Raw genomic sequence first — 13,826 nt, 5'->3', positions numbered from 1 at the left:
GACATAACTTGCTGCAGTGCTAGTGGAAGTTTTTAAGGCCAGGCTGGACGGGGCTCTGGTGTAGTGTGAGGTGTCCCTGCCCATGGCAGGGGGGATTGGAACTGGATGATCCTTGAGGTCCCTTCCAACCCTGACAGTTCTATGATGTGATGTCCTCTTTCACTACTTCTAAACTGTTAAGATGAACATTATTCAGTGTTTGACTTCGGCAGCTGAAGTATTTCCATCAGGAGATTAACTTGGTGTCTAAAGGCTTTAGGGCAGGGAACCAATATTTTTTTTGGTGCTTGGAAATAGATACAAATGAACATGCTGGTCCTTCTTGTAGTTCAGAATTAACCCTTTCTCTCCTCTGCAATGCAGTGGAATACTAGTCTTTTGGAATTTATACAGATAATAAGTCTCTATGAATAAAATATTGCAACTTTGAACACTTTCTCTTTTAGGTTAGACATAACTGGAGTTTTCTTGGGTTTGTGCAATGTAAATTATATGTCTATGTTGTCTGTGTTTGGTCTGCATCAATTTTGGAAGTAGAACCAAGCAAGAGGGAGAGACAAAAAAGATATTTCAGATTGCTGCTCAAGTGCAGAAGGGATAGGATTTGGTTCTTTCATTCTTTCGTGTTGCTTTTTTGCAGTCATTAATCATTCTTGCATCTAGTAGGTGGTCTTAATTTTGCCCATTTTGCATAATTCAGCTTACCAGCAAATGCATATAAGCTGTGAGTAATTTCAGAAGTACTTGTAAGTTCATTTAGATAACTAAACTTCTGGTGAGTGCTGGGTTTTGTATTTGTTGTTGTTGTGTTTTTTGTGTTGGTTGGTTTTGGTTTTGTTGTTGTTCTTTGGTTTTTGTTTTCCACTTAGTAGAGATGGTAACCCTGGGCATTCCCTTTTTTTCTGAACCACCAGAAATGAAACCATCCGTGTATAGTCACATCATGTTTCTGGGAAACATACTCAGTTCTTAAGATATTTGTCTTATGCTTGCAAGATGCAGAAATGAAACTGACTGGACAAGAACCAAGATAGCTTGAAGATTGAATGAGATTAGACAACACAATTGCATCTTTGAGTTATCTTAGTGCTTTCTCTGTCTGACTAATGCACATACCTGCTATTTCCTAAAGGAAAGAGAAGAATGTTGGTGTATTTCTCTGTGTGTGTACATATATGCACAAATGCATTTGTGCACATATGCATATACACATTTATTTACACACCTATTGTGGTAGTCTTAGCCTTTAAAAATTTTTCACAGATCTTGAACAGAAAGTGGTAGAATGTAAATAAATCACTATTGGGTGGAAAAAGCTGAATAAAGATAGTTCTGAACCATCCCATTGGAGAGACATCTACCATAAGATTTGGTTCCCAAAACAATCTCTCTCTCTTCTCTCTTCTCACCTCTTCACTCTGGGAGATACTAACTGGCTTCTGCTTGACCTTGGCTGCATTGTTTTGGCTAAGTCTACCAGCAATTTCTCTGCTCCTTGTGCTTTTTGTACAGAGGGGTAAGGGGAGCAGGGAGGGAGAAGCTGTTGCAGCTCCCCTGGTCTTTGGCTAGGGGGGTCCTTGTGCTGTTTGTTAATTGTAAATATCTGTAAATATTGTGAATACTGTACATTTTGTATATATTCATTGTACTCCATTGTAGATTGTAGTTTTGCTGGTCTGACAAATTTACTGTTGGGGGGGAATTGTCAACCCACCACACCTGTTTGTGTACATACATATTTTAAAAGTGTATATATGATACATGCAATTTTGCAGTCTTTCTGTGTGGTTGTTTTTTCCTCTGTACCTTAAAGTTCAGGGCTTTGTTTCTGAATATTTTTGAGTTCAGCTGTTACATTTATACTAAAAGTAAACACGAGGCTTTTACTGAGCAGTCATCCTTCATTTAAAATCCTGATTCTCCTGCATGTTCATTCTTTCTTTTGCCTTGAAGATTGAAAGAAGAAACACTGAGAATGTCATTTAGCATAACCAAAAAATCCATGTTATACATTAACATCCAGTGTCCTGCCACTGCTGACAACGTGAACAGTAGTGTACCTGGACTGTCTGTCTTGTCTTGGAAGTTAAGAAACCATTATGTTTCACCTCAGAGAAGCTCGAGCTCTTAGAAAGTAGAAGAGACTATAGTGTAGCTTCTACAGTTGTTACTCCAAAAGGTTGCACTTTTAACTCATTAAATTCTAGCATTAGTGTGCTTCAGGTAATTAAAGCTGAGTGATGGTGTCAGAAGCACCATATGTTTTCTGCTCAGTTATTCATATTGTTTTAACATTTGTTTGGTAGGTTTTAGTTCAGAAACAGTATTTTGGAGTTTCTCACAAAAGTTGCCAGAAATCTGTTTACTGCTTTGTGTGCTTTAAGTTACATTATTAGTGGGTTTTTCTTTATTTTCTTGGCAAATGAGCAGATTCTCTGGAAGTTTTTTGTTGTCATGGGCAAGAAAATATTTGTGGGTTGAATGAGGAAAGAGTAGTTAAGTGAGGACAACATGACTGCATTGTTTTGCCATGCAAACCATTTGTGCTGCATTAACGAGTTCTGTGGTGTTAGTAAGAAAGAATGAAAATTTGCAATAGATGCCTTAATGTTTTTTTGCTTGAGATTAACACTGATTGGAAATAACCATATTCTCCCAGGATCAGTCAGTAAGTGTTTTGGTAAGTATTCAAGTAATGGTTTGCCTTCTTCTATCCAGAGTAGCAAATTTGCCTTAGCAAGCTTTAGTAGTTGGAAAGAATGATTCCTTCAGCTATTCCAAACCAACTGCTAAATAAGTCAGTGAAAATTGCCTTAAAAATGTACTTATTTGTAGTACAGGGAGGGCATTTTTTCCCCAGTCTGTGCTGCATTGTTAGATAAAAGCCAACCCTTCCCAAGAGATTTTTACCCTGCACCTTCCTCCAGGTGATGTTCACCTGCCTCTTTGCAAGAAGCTGGGATACCATTCAGTCCTCAGGGCCTGCACATATTAACCCCAGGATTTTGGCAAACCAGAAAGAGACCTGGCAGGGATGGTACTTAGTCATAGCAGTCTAGCATTCAGCATGCAGGAATCAGCTGCTTGGAGCAGCACTGCTTTGTTTCTGTATCCTAATTGCCCACCTTCCATCACTGCAGCTGTCCTTACCAACAAGAAATCCCAATTCCAGTAATACAGGTGATGGAAAAGTTTCAACTGGAGTGGAAATTCACAGAACCACTGAAGAAATGCTGCTTGTATAACCAGTTTGATCATGTAAAACACTAATGCATTACTTTTAATTAAACTTCTGAATGTTATCCAAATGAAAAGTTTTGTTGCATTTGACGTGTACCTAGGAAATAATTTTTTCTGTAGCTGAAACTGTATCTTCTTATGGTAACCTTTCTAGTCAAATTTTTTTGGCTGGCCCTAATGCAAAGACAAAGTTTTGCTCTGCTAGAATTTAGTCTGCTGTAGATTTGATTTCTTTAAATTAAATTAGACTTGCTGGAAAGGAATTAATATTAAATTAAGAAACAGGAATCCTCATACTAAATAGAGGAAGTGTGCTTGCTGTGGTATTCTACAAAATGATCAGGGCTGTTACAAACAATCTTAAACAAGCTTGGGAAGTGCCCCGTGGCACTTAGAAATTGGGTGGACTCAGGACAGATTTATTTGTGCTCAGTGATACACTCTGTTCCCACACTGTCTCCGTTCCTCGTTGCTATTTAGTTTCCTGTCAGCAGACATGCTGTTGGGACCACCTTGGTGGGATGCTGTGTGAGGTACAACAGAGCAAGGTAAAATGCCCTTTCCCAGGAGGCAGCCAGTAATGGCAGGAGGTAAATAGCCAGGCCTGCTGTACAGCCCTGCAGGACATCCGTGGATGGTGCTGTGGTGATGAGTGTGTCACCATGTGACCAGAGTTTTGCTTTAACCTTGTTTTCATCACACTTGCTTTTGCTAGATCTGTTCAGGATCGTAGGTGCTGACACCTGGCCACTGTATAGATTCTTCAGGTGGTCTTCTGCATGTGCTGTAGAGTGCAGGAGAGAGACTAGGTGCTTTAGGACAGCAGGGGAGAATTGATGCTGGGTAGAGAGCTGCATAGAATTAGCAAGTAGGAATGAGTGAGTGTGTAGTGTGCCTGCCTCGCTGCTCCTTTCTAGCTCGTAGTCACAGCCCTGCTCAGGGGCAACTTTGAGCCTGCAATGAGGAGAGGGAGAGCTGTGCTGCTGTTGCTCTTGTGGCCCATCTTCTGGCCATCTCCTGAGGAGGGTTCCATAAGCCCTGAGCTCTCCTCTGTTGGAGACATGAGGACATTATTCTTTCTGTGAGCCACCTGGGGCAGCTGTAGCTTTTCAGAAGGGCCTGTGTAATTTTTACAGTACTGGAAGGAAGAAGGTCCCAGGAGGAGTGTGAGTGACTCCATAGCTCACTGGCTTTGTAAAGGCTTGTAACACCACGTGTTGGGCAGGTGTGTATATATCCTGTGCTTTGAAAAAGAAAACAGGTATGACTGTATTTCTTCAAGGGCCTGAGCCTCCTGATGTGTGTTCACAGAAACAACCAGGTTGGAAGAGACCTCCAAGATCATCAAGTCCAAGCAATCACCCAACCCTATCTAATCAACCAGACCATGGCACTCAGTGCCTCATCCAGTCTCTTCTTAAACACCTCCAGGGGTGGTGGCCCCATCATCTCCCAGGCAGCCCATTCCAATGGCCAATCTCTCTTTCTGTGATGAACTTCTTTCTAATATCAAGCCTAAACTTCCCCCTGGCACAGCTTGAGACTGTGTCCTCCTGTTGCTGGTTGCCTGGGAAAAGAGACCAACCCCCACCTGGCTGCAACCTCCCTTCAGGTAGTTGTAGAAAGCAATAAGGTCTCCCCTGAGCCTCCTCTTCTCCAGGATAACCAACCCAGCTCCCTCAACCTCTCCTCATAGGGCTTCTGGTCCAGACCCCTCCCCAGCTTTTTTGCCCTTCTCTGGACACATTCCAGCATCTCAACATCTTGCTTGAATTGAGGAGCCCAGAACTGGACACAGGACTCAAGGTGTGGTCTAACCAGTGCTGAGTCACAGGGCAGAATGACTTCCCTGCTCCTGCTGGCCACACTATTCCTGATGCAGGCCAGGATGCCATTGGCTCCCCTGGCCACCTGGGCACACTGCTGGCTCATGTTCAGCCTACTGTCTACCAGTACCCCCAGGTCCCTTTCTGCCTGGCTGCTCTCCAGCCACTCTGTTAGGCCTGATCAAATGACACAGTGGGATCAATTGCACCCTCGGCAAGTTTGCAGTTGAGTCTAAGATGAGTGGTGGGTTTGACCACCAGACATGCTGTATGCCAGCCAGAGGGACCTGGACAAAGATGAGAAGTGGGCCCATGTGAACTTCATGGGGATCAACAAGGCCAAGTGCAAAGTCCTGCACATGGATTAGGGAAATCCCCAGTATCAATACAGGCTGGGGGAGGAAGGGATGGAGAGCAGCCCTGCTGGGAAGGACTCAGGGATGGCAGTGGATGAAAAACTGGGCATAAGCCAGCAGTGTGAGATTTCAGCCCAGAAAGCTGATGGTATCCAGGGCTGTATCAAAAGAAGGTAGATGGTTCTGGCCCTCTGCTCTGGTGAGACCCTACCTGGAGTGCTATGTCCAGCCCAGGAAAGACATGAACCTGTTGGAATTGATTCAGAGGAAGGCCACAGAAACGTTCAGAGGACTGGAAGTCCTCTGCTAGGAAGAAAGGCTGAGAGAATTGAAGTTGTTCAGCCTGGAGAAAAGAAGGCTTCAGGGAGACCTTATTGCAGCCTTTCAATACTTAAAGAGGGCTAATAAGAAAGATAGGGGCAGACATTTGAATGGGGCCTGTTGCAATGGGACAAGGGGTGATGACTGTAAACTGAAAGTAGGTAAATTTAGATTGGGCATAAGGAAAATTTTTTTTACAGTGAGGGTGGTGAAGCACTGGAACAGGTTGCCCAGAGAGTTGGTAGATGCCTCATTCCTGGAAACATTCAAGGTCAGGCTGGATGGGGCTCTGGGCTGCCTGATCTAGTTGAAGATGTCCCTGCTCATGGCAGGGTGGTTGGACTGGGTGACCTTTAAAAGATCTCTTCCAACCCAAACTATTCTATGATTCTGTGAAATAGGAGTATTGGGTTTGCAGCTGCCAGGAAACTGAGTTGCTGCACTTAATAGTACAGGTCTGCTGAGTTTGCAAGGCTTCCTTTTTACTTTTCTTTTTTTATTTTTTTCCCCATACACCACATTTTGAGCAGATTTTGGGTGCAAAGTGCTTTCTTCTGTGCTTAGTATAGACAGAAAGTGTGCAAAGGAAAAAGTTATTACAAAGTCTCATTAAAAATCTCATATTAAATTGAGGAGCATTACTTTGAAAATGCAGATGAACATCAAAACTTTAAAAGAGAAGAGAAACTACTGAAAAGGAATCCAACACTTTTGTGGAACATTTTCATGTGTAGTGTGAACTGTCATTAGGGCTCCATCAGTCTTTAACAGCTGTCACTGAAATAAAGGCATAAGAGCTTAATCAGGAAAATGTCAAAAAATGAAGGCCAAAACGTGCCAACACTTAATTTGTTTTGTTGGAGCAAGGCAAATAACACTAACACAGGATAACAGAAAGTTAGAGTAGAGCTGTGTGCTTGTGCTTTTAAATAAAGTATTACAGATAAGCACCAAGAAACTAAGACCTAAATATGACCCTGAATTTGACTGTTTCAGTAGAGATAAGTGAAATAAAAGCCATTTTGGCATTTAACATTGTATTTTTTCCTGCAGCATAGCCATCATTCAAGTAGAAAGTAATTAAAAAAGCGAAGTCTGGTTTAGCTTTGTCATAAACATAACTAGTAGGAAGGGAAAATTGCTGCTAATCAAACAGATTAGACTTAGGAGTATCTGATTCTGTTGGGTGTATATATTTGTATTATATAAAGATCTACTCTAGTTGATGATATTCATTATTAAGCATATTTTATAAATCCTTTCCTCCTTGAAAGTGTTGGGTTATAGCATCTCAAAGGTACCCAAATCTATTGTTTCAATATAGAAAAAAACATCCTACTTGTTGTAAACAATTGCTGTAACTGTCTTTTAATATTTGATCAGTCTACAACTACCTCTTTAGTATGGACCTTAATGAAGTTGTCAGAGGTCATATGAGATGTTTCAGTTTGAAGCTGGCTGGTGGCTCTTTGATAACACAATATCACAGTATATCAGAGGTTGGAAGGGACCTCAAGAGATCATCAGGTCCAACCCCCCTGCCTGAGCAGCATCACTTAGGGTAGTCTGCACAGGAATGCATCCAGGGGGGTTTGGAAAGTCTTCAGAGAAGGAGACTCCACAACCCCCATGGGAAGCCTGTTCCAGTGCTCTGTCACCCTCACTGTAAAGAAGTTTCTCCTCATGTTGAGGTGAAATCTTCTATGTTCAACTTTGAATCCATTGTTCCTTCTCTTATCACTGTGAACCACCACTGTGGCCCCCTCCACTTGACACCCACCCCTCAGCTATTGATAGACATTGATCAGATCCCCTCTCAGTCTTTTCTGTGGTAGCAGCCCTGGATGATCCAGTGGGAGGGAAAGAGGAGCCCCTTAACTGTAGGAACCAATTTTCCTTAATACTCTTCTCCCCAGCTATATTTCTCAGCTGCTGTCAGTCTCTTAGGATCTCTACAGCAGACTGCACCACCTCCTGTTTCCCATAAATTGTTCTTTGGAGCTGCAGAGATGATTCCTTTCAAGTACACATGACTCGATCTGTAGGGTTTTGTGCCACTCTGTGGCAGTGTGGGGTCAGTGTGTTTGGTCAGGTGTTCCCATTAGCTGCAAAGAATGCAGAAGTCCTTAGACCCAGGAAAGTCACCTTGTGAATGTTCAGTTGTGTAACGCAAACTTTCTTTTCAGCTTCGATTATCAGTCAAGCAACAAACTAATTTGCCTGGTAATCGGTTCCAAAACCAGCCCAGCACCTCTATTCCTGCTTTCAGCCTTAGTAAAACTGAAAAACACATCATCTGTCATTTACAAGTTTTTTGTGCACTGATGGAGATACAGACAGAGTAAACAAAGGAATCACTTGAGGTCAAGTTGTGAAGTGCAGCGATAAATAAGGAAACATGGAGCAGAATACAAAACTTAGAGCTAACTGTGTTTCAAGAGCAACATGGAGCTAAAAGAATTCAGCTTTATCTTTTCCCAGAATAGAAGCTTGCAATGGGTACTGGATCACAGATCACAGGATGTCAGGGGTTGGGAGGGACCCGAATAGATCACTGAGTCCAGCCCCCCTGCCAGAGCAGGACCATACAATCTAGCTCAGGTCACAGAGGAGCACATCCAGATGGGGCTTGAAATTCTCCAGAGAGAAGGAAACTCCACAACCTTTCTGGGCAGCCTGTTCCAGTGCTCCGTGACCCTCACAGTAAAGAAGTTCCCCCTTGAGGTGAAACCTCCTGTGCTGCAGCTTACATCTGTTGCTCCTTGTCCTATCACAGGCAGCAAGTGAGCAGAGCCTGTCCCCTCCCTCCTGACACCCAGCCCTCAGGTATTTATAAACATTTATTAAATCCCCTCTAAGTAATACAAGATTTTATTTTCTTTTTCATTTGCTCTTTTACCTTACACAAGTCTCTGTTGTACACAATTTTGGTTTTCCTTTTTCTTTCAAAAGTGGCATGGTTAGAATTCTGTTTAACAACTAAACCAGAAGTTCTAACAGATTTTATTGAAAATTGTATAAGGTTTTCTGAAAATGTTAATATTTTTCTAAGGTAAAGTAAGGAAAGACTAGATCAGCAACTGGCATGATAAATTAAACATTTTCAAGTAGGTTGAACCTTCTTAGAGGAATTAGATGAAGAAAGAATTGAAATCTTATCATTTAAGCTTGAAGACTGTTTCCCTTCAGGAAAGTCTGATTTACTTTTTCAACCTAATTTTAAAGACAACTGTGTGATTATTCTTAGTCTAAATTAATGCCCAGAAAGATAGTGGAACAAGTAATGTATAAAATATCCAGAGGATGATGAGTAACTCACAGCACAGGTCTGTGGACCCAGGAACCTCATATGCAGACTTTGTGGGCATCAGGTGTGAAATAGGAACTGTCTTACCTTTTTGAAGGCTCTCTATTCCAAAGACAAAGTAGCAGTAGTTTAGCATCAGCCCAAGAAGACGTATCAACTGCAAGGCTTAAAATCAGTTTGCCTAGAGTCTGCTAAAATTAGCTCTTTTAAGTAACTATTCCAGCAATAGGCTGCTATGTTTGTTGAGGTTTGCCAGTCTAAGAAGTGCTGTGGAGTCTGGGATCCAGAAAGGCTCTTGAAAACTGAAAAGAAAAAGCTAGAAGTCATTAAGGGCAGGAAAAGATAATTTAATATTTTTCCCCCCTCAAATGATGTAAACTGCCCAGGGATATATAATAAGCATGAAAGAGCTTTTGCATTCTACAACGCAGCAGTGAGGCTTATGCTGGATTGCTGTGGTAAGGTTTAGGAAATACACTTGAAGAAAGATGTGGACCAGTTGAAGAGAATCAGGAGACATCTACCAAAGTTACATACAAATCTGGAAGACACAGGGCAGCAGGAAACATTGAAAAGACTTGAGTTTATTTAGTCTAGAGGAGGTAAGATTCAGGTGTGAAACATTGAAAAGACTTGAGTTTATTTGGTCTAGAGGAGGTAAGATTAAGGTTAAGGTGTGAAAGGTATAAGGATTGTAAAAAGCTGATGCATCAAACAAATATTCTAGTGAGGAAGTATCAGTATTGAATGTCAGAGAGGAAAATTCGGTCCAGGTGCTAGGAAAAGGTTTTGAATAGCAAGAGTAGAGAAGTATTGAAACATAACACAAGGGGCTTGTGGAATCTCCATTACTAAAGGTTTTTAAAACCAGATGAGAAAAACTGAGAAACAACTAAACTAGAAACAATCCTGCCTCTAGGTAATAGCATGAACTAGCTGGATGATCCTTCCCAGCTCTATTTTCTATTACCTTTCTTTTTTAATCATTGGTTGTACATCCCAAGGCTCCAATTGCATATGTTTTCACTTTCCCCTCAAGTTTAGCTTTTAGGAGGAAGCACTCACTCTCCTATGTTAATGGTTACAATTTCTACCAGTTTAACCAAGGCATCCTCAGAAGAATCCAGATGCTAGGTTGAGATCCAAGACAAGCATCCATTTTTCATAGGTGATTGTTAAAAATTGAAGGACTATTACCAGCATTAACATTACTGAATAGTGTTTAGACATCCCATTGTATTAAGTAAACCCCTCATTTAGAAAGGTGTTCCAGCTTCCATATTCTCTTAAGTAATTGAACTATTTGCTGCATAGTTTAACACTGTTGGGAGTCCCTGTGACACAAGAGAGAAAAAGTAGTTCTAACATCTGGGTTTCTTTTTCCAGTTTGATCCCCAGTATGGTCCAGTAAATAACAGTGGTTTTTATTATTGATTATGCATTATTCATTGGGACATCTTTTTTTTATGACTCTAAAGTGATTTATATGCTGCTGTAGAAGGTAGAGCTGTATTGTCTGTCAATGACCGTGTTGCTTGGATTTCTCATTTTATTTGCCAAAATAATAAAAATTCTGCATCTTATAGTTCTTGGTCAAAAAGTTCCATTATCCTCTTCTGGAGCATGGTCTTTTATGAAGGGAAAGCATACCAGGCACAGCTATTCATTATTATTTAAATTATTCTTCTGTATTATTGGTTGTGAATATTTATTAGTTTTTTGATAACCTCTTTCATTATTCATAAAGGGTAGCCACGCAGTTTGATGAAAAAAGCAGTACAATGAAACATTTTGCATAGCTGGTGTCTTTCATACAAACTGTTCTCAGGTGCTGGGATTTTTTTTTAATGAAGGCCAGCAAGGTGCTGGGAATTTCTGTTCGTGATTCTTGCAACACCTTCTCTCTGTTGGTTTCAGTGGGAGGGGGAACTATGCAGCCCCTCACCGCCCTGTATGGGCTAGTGTGGTTAGAGATGAAATAATAAATAATCCTTGAGAGATGGAAATGAGGAGCAAAAGGTCAGGAAAAAGAGATGTCTTTTCACACAAGATATCAAAAACATATGAAGAATTACTGATACAGAGAGAATGAGCTTTAATGGAAGGCTGTTTTGGATGATTTAGGGGATTTTTTTTTTTTTTTGAAGCCCACAATGCTCCAAGGTAATAAAGGGCTATTTCTGTACTGACTGCAGTATCTCTGTGTATGTTGAGTGTCTGACAGGTGTCAGCATCAAATGTTTCACAGGCGGGCATAAAACCCCACAGTAAACAGACTGTGGAAGGATTATTTTCATCCTCATCTCCAGTATGTATAGGTTTGCTTTAACACTGAGGTGTGAGATTTAGTGTCTGTTCTAAAAGGTTTCTCATCACTACAGTTATGCATTGCTCTTAGTGTTCTCATTGTCTATACCTAAAAAGTACTCTTTAGGCACAGTGGTCTCAATAGCATTTTGGTGGTCTGTTGGTCTGATAATACAGCCTTTGTGTAGATGGATCCTTCTCTTCATTGCTTTTGAAGTGGGCATGTTCTACCTTCAGTGACTCTCCTCTTTCATTTTATATTTTTGACTTAGGGCTTGCTCTCCTCGACTTGTGTTACTGTGACAACTACTAACAATTAGAATATATACTGACCAACTGCCTTGTTTTTAATAGATCCTCTACTTCATCTCTGCCACACTAAGTAGTGAATTTAGCATTTTAATGCATCTGACTTGGTGTTTAACTCTACCAGTCTCCTGTGTGATACAAGTCTTTTGCCAAGGCAGACTGCTTGAAAGCTGAAATACCAAAAGGACCTAAGGAAAGGTCAATTTTTGTGTTAATATTGTACCTCAGTGTGAAGCTTGCTTGACTCTGAAGAGCCTGAATTGCAAAAACATGATAGTCTGGTGTGGGATTATTGATCAATTTCCTTTTTGTTTCCAGCTGAGCTGCCAGGATCATCTGCAATCAAGCTCTCCTCCTTGTGTGATCTTCCTGCTCAGCTGCAAGAATTGTACCAGCAGGGCTTCGTCTTGGCTGCTGTCCACCCTTTCGTGCAACCAACTGATGAAAAAGAGAAAACTCCCCAGGAACAAATCTTCAGGGCTGTGCTTATCAAGAAAACAGAAAGGTAAAGCACTTCCAGTGAACTCAGATAAAAATAGACAATGTGATTTCCTGCTGAGTTTTGACCTACATCAGGAAATTGTAGCAGAGTTTACTGTGCAAGACATGATTATTTTTTTTAATTTTCTTTTTTTTTTTTTTTTGTGGGCTTGAATAGGCTTAATATGTTCTTCATGTTTACAACTCATCTGCAGTTTGGCAGACGACTGGGAGATTAACAAGTTGAAATATGCTCTGTATTTTGGGATGTGTTGTCATGAGAGGCAAACAAACAAGCCCTATGCCTGACAGTTTGTGAGGGTGGTCCTGTTGGTACCCTTGAAGAATTTATTAGATTAAATTAAGACACAAGAAGTGTTTGCTTAGAAGAGGCACATTAGGTGGTTACAGTTAGTATGGTGAATTTGAGAATTGCAGTACTAATGCATACTTCTGAAATCTGTGTGAAGGCTTTCAGCCCTTCTTTCCTCTGAACAGCATAGGTTCTTTTAATTTTTCAGTCAGTGCAAACTCCTTAAATAAAAAGACAGCTTCTGTTTTGTTCAGTCTCTTAAAATGTATTGAGAATACTGTACATCATCAGTATGAAGATGAATAAGCAGAAATACTGTTTTTTTTCATATTTTAATGTGATTTAAAAAAAAAATCAATAGAATGTGCTGGTGAATAGCCCAAAAGAAAATTAACACATGAATATTTATAAACACGTGTTTCTGATTTTTAGTATAACGATTTAAAACATAATTTAATGTTACCTGGCCATGCACAGCTCTGTGGCTTTGTTGCAGCCATTCTGTGCAGTTTTCTGTTAGTTGCATTCACCAGTCCACCACTTCTAAGAGTGACCTGTACTGAAGGATGGAGGATAATTAAACCTCCATTTTCCAATCCTTGCCCCTCTCTTCATGCTGATGCTTGAAGGACACCTCTTTAAAACCAAAGTAAATCCACCATTCAAGTTACTGCAACCTGGTAATCGATTGGTAGCAATTACAGACCTCCATTTTCCAATCCTTGTCCCTCTCTTCATGCTGATGCTTGAAGGAAGGATGTAGCTTCTTTAGACACCTCTTTAAAACCAAAGCAGATGCACCATTCAGGTTACTGCAGCCTGGTAATCAACTGGTAGCAATTATGGACAGAGTCATACTTCACTCTGTGACCTAAGAAGAAGTTTTGCGTTTCATTACAAAATACCTGTAGGCATTGGGTGTCAGAGACAATTTTAGCTTCTAAAATAACTCTCAGTTTACCTTGACTTGCTTTTAGTTGTATTAGTAAAGAACTTCATGCTGGCTTGCCTGATATTGTTCAAAGGGTTTCCAATTTTATGAGCAAAACATAAAATATTAGGCTGAACAGTGGTGTTCTTAAGCAGTATTGGGCTAAGTTTGCCTGGTTTTGGGGTCTTGCTTTCTCTGCCTACAAAATACCCTGCTGCAAATAATGAAAGTATTTACATGCATGAGTTTGCAGTGTTAAGTAAGCACTTAAGCACTTCTGCTGGCTTGGAGTCCAGGGCTTCAGCATCTTCTAGGAGAGAGGTCAGGGAAAAGCAGCATCCATCTCCGCGGAGCAATGCAGCCTTGAAGCTGGAGCGCTCAGTGTGTTGCTGCTGTCTCCTGCCATACCCAGGAGCTTACATCTGTGAGGAATGGT

The 13,826-nt window shown here is 40.9% G+C and overlaps 1 protein-coding gene across 1 annotated transcript in view; it reads left to right on the top strand.

Moving 5' to 3' along the window:
• Nucleotides 1-13,826, top strand: part of RFTN1 (raftlin, lipid raft linker 1) — a 94,843-nt gene that overhangs the window by 21,549 nt on the left and 59,468 nt on the right. Inside the window, exon 2 of the mRNA XM_054384841.1 lies at nt 11,985-12,171. Within this exon, the coding sequence (XP_054240816.1) occupies nt 11,985-12,171 (187 nt within the window). The remainder of the gene's footprint in view (nt 1-11,984; nt 12,172-13,826) is intronic.

This window comes from Indicator indicator, chromosome 11 (genome assembly GCF_027791375.1).
Source record: "Indicator indicator isolate 239-I01 chromosome 11, UM_Iind_1.1, whole genome shotgun sequence".
In the NCBI taxonomy this organism is placed as follows: domain Eukaryota; kingdom Metazoa; phylum Chordata; class Aves; order Piciformes; family Indicatoridae; genus Indicator; species Indicator indicator.
This window is presented reverse-complemented; position numbering and strand designations above follow the sequence as displayed.